Source organism: Charadrius vociferus, unplaced genomic scaffold (genome assembly GCF_000708025.1).
Source record: "Charadrius vociferus isolate BGI_N301 unplaced genomic scaffold, ASM70802v2 scaffold21, whole genome shotgun sequence".
NCBI lineage: Eukaryota > Metazoa > Chordata > Aves > Charadriiformes > Charadriidae > Charadrius > Charadrius vociferus.
Genome location: NW_009646850.1, coordinates 423,575 through 429,427, shown reverse-complemented (window position 1 = coordinate 429,427; position 5,853 = coordinate 423,575). Strand labels below are relative to the sequence as shown.

The following is a 5,853-nucleotide window of genomic DNA, read 5'->3' as shown; positions in this document are numbered from 1 at the left end:
ACTTCAAGATTTCAGAGAGGAGGGTTCAGTTCCCAGCTTTACAGCAGATTTCGTGTGTGAGTAGCAGCAGTCTGTCACAGCTATTTCAGGACCTCCAGGCACCCAGCAGAATTTGATAAAGTTTCCACCATGGTTAGTGTTTTCCATTGAACGCCATCCTCCTGTCTGCTTTAGTGTATCTGAAATCCTGCTGGACACCTCCTGGTCTTTAGCATCTAAATACCTTTGAAAATCTGGTTTATACCTCCCGGGGGGGTTTGGTGGAGAGATATCTGAGCTGGACCATGAGGACCAGGGCACAGCGCTGCACTGGTGAAGCTCGAGTTGGATATCAGCTTGGAGAGGGATGCTGTTGGAAACGCAAGTCACCCTCTCACGTCTCCATTCGTGGCAGAGTAATCCCTTCCCACCTCCACGAATGTCCCAAGGCAGGCAGGGTTTTGTCCTCCGGCCACATGGGTTTAACAACATGTTGGCTGATTTCAAGGGATTGCAGCTGAAATTCTGAAACCACACCTCAGTGTCGTCTCTCTGACTTCAGACACCCCCAGTTTGTACCTTTCTTTGTAAATGCCAGTTTGTGGTCGTATCAAGTGCTGTTGTTTCTAGCACGTTTCTGCATTAAAATGCATCCTGTTTATCCGTAGTCACTTAGTACAATTCAGGATTTGGTTGCTGTAAAACACAGCCTAGGTGTAAAAAGGGTCTACATACTTGTTTTGTGAAGTGGAAGAACAGAATATCCCTAATATTAAACCATAAAGCAACGATAGTTTATTTATAAAGCCAGAAAGGGTATTTAATAAGCTGCCCAATCCCAGATAATTTCAGACTATATTTGTCACGTACACAGGGGACATAAAATTTTGAAAGAAAAATAGTTTCAGCAGTGTCTGTGTTATGGTTTGAAGAACCCACAACAATTTATTGTCATTCAGACAATTATACTAGCACCCCACCTGGGAAGGGGAATTGGGGGAAAAACCAAGGAAACCCGAGGGTTGAAATATAAACAGATTTAATAGAATAAGACTAAATAATTAACATCAATAATACTAAAGAACCAATATTGATCCCGATACCCATATAAAATATAGGGGATTCTGCTCAGCCCGTTCCATCCGTAGGAAGCCGTGCGCCCCCAGCAGTGACAGCGAACGTGGGGCACTGCCAGCACTGCGGCTTCGGGGGGAAGGGAAGGGCTCAGGGCTCCGGCACTGGGACACGACGTTCTCAGGATCGCTGCCATCAAGGGAGAGAGAGAACTCCTCAGCAAACTTTCTGATTTATATTGAATGGTATGAATTTATGTTGATGGTATGAAACAATGCTGTTGGCCAGCGTGGGTCAGGTGCCCGGGTCTCGCTCCTCCTCGTCCCTGCATCTGGCTGGCTCCAAAACACTGAGACCTTGAAAGCCAAGTACCATGGCTGGCTATAAAGTAAATATTTTCACAAATTCAGACACTAGAGTCTTCTAAAAGGGCAGCTTTCCCTAGCATTAGAAGAGACCTTACTGAAAAGTAAAACTACTGAAAGAGAATTAATCTGTCGCTCAAACCAGGACAGTGTGATGGGAGTAAAATGAAGCAGCGCTGTACAGAAAGGAAAGCTGGTGTGGAGTTGAGGTTTGATAGATGGGTGGAGGACCTGCTGGTGGAGGACCAGTTGACAGGACTGTAGGAGATCCCTGTCCCATGCCATTGGTGGACACCCCTTTGCCACCTCGGCTGTGCTGACTCGTGTCCTTGTGGGGCCATGCTGCAAAATGCATTGGGGGCTGATCTGGGCTGCAGTAGCATTTTTGGAGGGATTAAAACAGCGCTCTTGACCTTAAACTTGCATCAATTGGTGAGTCCAGCTCCCAGAAGGGACTCCCAGACGTCTGGGTGGGCTCGGGCTGTGGGGAGCCTCGGGCAGGATGGAGCAGCGGGTGAGCTGGGAACGTGTCGAGCTGCTCTTGTCCCTGCAGGCTGCTTCAGTTGCCAACCCCGGACTAGGGCAGTGATGCTTTGGTGCCTTCGGGCTATGAAACCATGTGGGGATGTGTGATTGAAAGCATTTCTGATCTGAGTGCGGAGTTTGGAGGGGTTTCTCTGACAGACTCGTGACCCTGCAAAATGGGCTATGATAAATGTATATGGAGTGTTGGATGGAAGGATGCTGGCTGCGTGTATCCCTTTTTGCAGTGCTGACAGCAATATTGGCTAGATAAGCCTCGGTGGTGCTGGAAATCTGTGTTTGTGTCTACCCATGAAACACGTTTTGTGTATCTCACCAAGAGTAGTTTATAGAAACACACTGTGTAACTGGTTCCAGTTGAAAACTTCACCAGATCCATCTGACTTACCTCTTGGAAAGCGGGAGGGAAGAGCAGGAGAAAGGGGAGCTTTTTTTGTTACTGTTTTGCTTTTAGACGATCACTCGTTTTACTTTAGGTTTCTTTTCTCTCTCTCTCTCTCCTGTCTCATAGGCCTAGAAGATGTTGTAGCAATAATGATCCCTGAACCCAAAGGAAAAGAGATAGTGAGCCTCCTGGAGAGGAACATTACTGTGATGATGTACATAACCATCGGGACACGCAACTTGCAGAAGTATGTCAGCCGGACCTCTGTGGTGTTCGTCTCCATCTCCTTCATTGTGTTGATGATCATCTCACTGGCGTGGCTGGTCTTCTATTACATCCAGCGATTCCGCTACGCAAATGCCAGAGACAGAAATCAGGTGAGCAGTGCTGGAGTGGCTGTTTGCATTTCCAAAAAATCACCATGGGCTTCAGCTTAAAAGTTGAGGAGATTGTGATGTGCAGTAAAAAAGACAAACCAAAACAAAAAAAAAACCAAGAAAGTGAAAAGAATTAGGATATAAAAATGCCTGTGTTTGGGAAAAGCCAAGATTTCTGTCAATAAAGATGGGATTCAGGAAAAAAGAAATTAATAGATGTAATGTATATGTATTATGCATTCTTTTGTCCCATGCAAAACGCACAGGAAACAGACGGAAAGTTGATAATGTTTATTAGTGAAAAGATTGACTTGGTACATATAGCCAAGTGACAAAGAAATGTATGTAACTAACAATGCTTGAGATGAAAATGATGACTAAAATATAGTGAGGTACGTGAATGTCTATGTGAAACAAGTGTTCACAATAAGAAAGAAAAAAGAACAGAAAGTGTTTTCATTTTAATACTTCTTTAGAAGGGTCTTGGGCTTGAAAGGCAAACATGTCCCTACTCATTTGACAGCGATCACTGAACATATAAGTGCTGTAGTGATAGCCACCAATATTATTAAACCATTGCTTTTGGTTTTGGCATCTTGTCCAAACCCCCTGAAAGAGATACAAAAACCTGTAGAGCTGGAGAGAGGTCAGCAGCAGCCCTAGGTCCTGAGGCCCTCTGGGTTCATAAAGCAATGTGCATCTTTATGGTAGTTCAGCAATGAATAATAATAACAATGATAATAATAAATTTAATCTTTTCTTGTCTGGATGCAACTATCTCGGCATCAGCAGAACTGAGGCTTCTACATTTTGTTCTAATGGTACAGTAGAAAATGTTATCAATGTATGAAATCTGAGGAGATAACCATTTTACTGCAGGGAAACAAAAGAAAAACGCAGTGTAATTCAGAGATGTTTCTGGACCCTTAATAAATTACTGTCGGGGCCAGGGGAGGGTTGCATTGCTTGCTCTGCAGGAAAAGCAAAACTGAGAATGTTAATAATCATCTTGTAGAGAAAAGTACTCCCACACACTCTGTAACATATACTCAACATATAGGGAACCCTCACCCTCCCCATTGAAATTCAGGCACCCTCTGAGATAGAGAGCAGCTGCTCTGTATTTACAGACAGAAAGAATATATTTTCCTTTTAAATATACAGTACGAAATTTTGGATAGCAAGAATGAGACTATCCCAGCTGGAATTTGAACATCACTGGCAGCAGATTCGCTGTGACTGTAACGGCTGTGGTAATTTTTAGATGCTTTGGCTGCAAAAGCACATGTGTGCCTAATTTATGTATGTGAGTACCGTAAGTGTGCTTTCAATCAAGTAATTATACAGGCAGATTAGCAGTGTAAATAGACACACATGAAACCCAGCAAAATAAGAAGCTCATTCAGGTAATATGCTATGGTTTGGAATCGATAGGTTTGTATGTTCCAGCAGACTTCTTTTTCAGTATTTTCTTTCCAAAGTTTGAACGAGACTAACGTGCACAGGCAGTTGTTCTGTGCAGAGGTTCTAATAACTTTGTTATTATACTAGTTCTGTTCTTCAGAAGAGTAAGAAGGCGTGTCTCCTAAGCAATTACTTATTATTAATTTTTTGCTATAGTTGTAATAATGATATGGGGCAAACTAGATTTTCTTTGTGTACTTTCTTCATCCAGTTTTGCCTGGCATCTCCTCTAATCTCTTTTTTAGCTCCTTTCATACGAAAAATGGTAGCGATATATGGACAAAGCTTGATCGTTTGTGTTAATGAGTTGCTGTGTTTTGTTTGCTTGTTTTTTTTCTTTTAGTCCTGGCTATGGAATATAACATTGCTCAAAAGAGCTCATCTTGCTCCTGCCCTTTCCGTCAGGGTTCCTCTCTGTCTCCCCTGAAGTTCTGCTTGGTTTTGGTTTTTTTCTTTGACACATTTTCCTGTAGCACAAGGATGGGATCAAAAGCTCTATGTTAATATCTTGGATATTCAGATATATACAAGAAAAACTGTTTGTGTAGCTTTGCTGGAGCACGATTCTTTTGTCATTGCGCTCAAAAGCTTTTGGCAATACAACTTGCATGTGTCTGTCTGCGTGAAGGTGCTGTGCTTACTTGTTGGAAAGCCTTGCATGTGTTTTAAGCACCTTTATCGCTAGCCAGCTTTAGGAAGGATGCTTCCTTCTATTTGTGTTTGATGTACTCAGGCTAAAGTTTATCTAAAGGTTGAAATGTTTGGGTAAACAGAGCGTCAGATGAAGGGAGAGCCAGCTGGCCTATTCAGAGAAAGTTGTGCTATCAGTTCCTACCCCGCAGTGTGATAAAATCTAGCTGTGCAGACTGACCGCTCTGTTCTGAAAGCGCGAAAAACTGTGACTCATTTATTAGACCGCGGTTAAAATTGGGGGGGGGGGGAAATTAAAAAGCTTAAATTCATTTTGACATCTGAATGATTTAAAATCCCACCGTTTTAAAACAAGGGCTTGTGAGGGCCTATGTTTTCTGTGCCTGTTAAGAAGCTATGCCTACCTCTTTGTTAACCTCTGTCATGCATGCCCCTCCTGGGTTTAGTGGAGTTGCTGCCAGGAGGTAGTTCAGCCTCCTCTGGATTGGTAGTCTGGGCACTGTGCTGAGGGAATGGGACAGTGCGGCTGACTGCAAAATATAATTGGCAAAAAAAGCCATTTTCTCCAAGCGGGAGAGGTGTTGTACTGTTACCTGAAAGCGAGATTTCTGAACATCTTTCCTTGGTCACTCCAAGTATCCATAAGTCATCTTCCCTTTTGCATCTTCCAGGCTGACCCATTGCAACTATGTCTTCCTTTCGTGAAAAACATTGTGTGTCCTTTTGTCAAGCCTCACAACCACCTTTGCCTCCTTGTCCGCTTTTCTATGGTGACCCTTCTTTCTATGGTGACCCTTCTTTCCACGTCCACTTCCCTTCTTGCACACGGCATAAGTTGCTGATCAAGAAGTATACCCAAAAGGAGCTGATTTAATTATCCATCAGGAAAGCAACGAGTCCAGTTGCTAGTGAGAGAGGCAGCTAGAAAGACTGAAGAATCTCCTGGAATAATTTCCTGTGACTCCCCAGTGAGATGAAACTTGGACATACAGCATGTACATCTTCAGCCACCGCT

The 5,853-nt window shown here is 43.3% G+C and overlaps 1 protein-coding gene across 1 annotated transcript in view; it reads left to right on the top strand.

The window, feature by feature from the left end:
- Nucleotides 1–5,853, top strand: part of RNF150 (ring finger protein 150) — a 123,136-nt gene that overhangs the window by 72,595 nt on the left and 44,688 nt on the right. Inside the window, exon 4 of the mRNA XM_009894174.1 lies at nt 2,473–2,723. Coding sequence (XP_009892476.1) covers nt 2,473–2,723 — 251 coding nt within the window. The remainder of the gene's footprint in view (nt 1–2,472; nt 2,724–5,853) is intronic.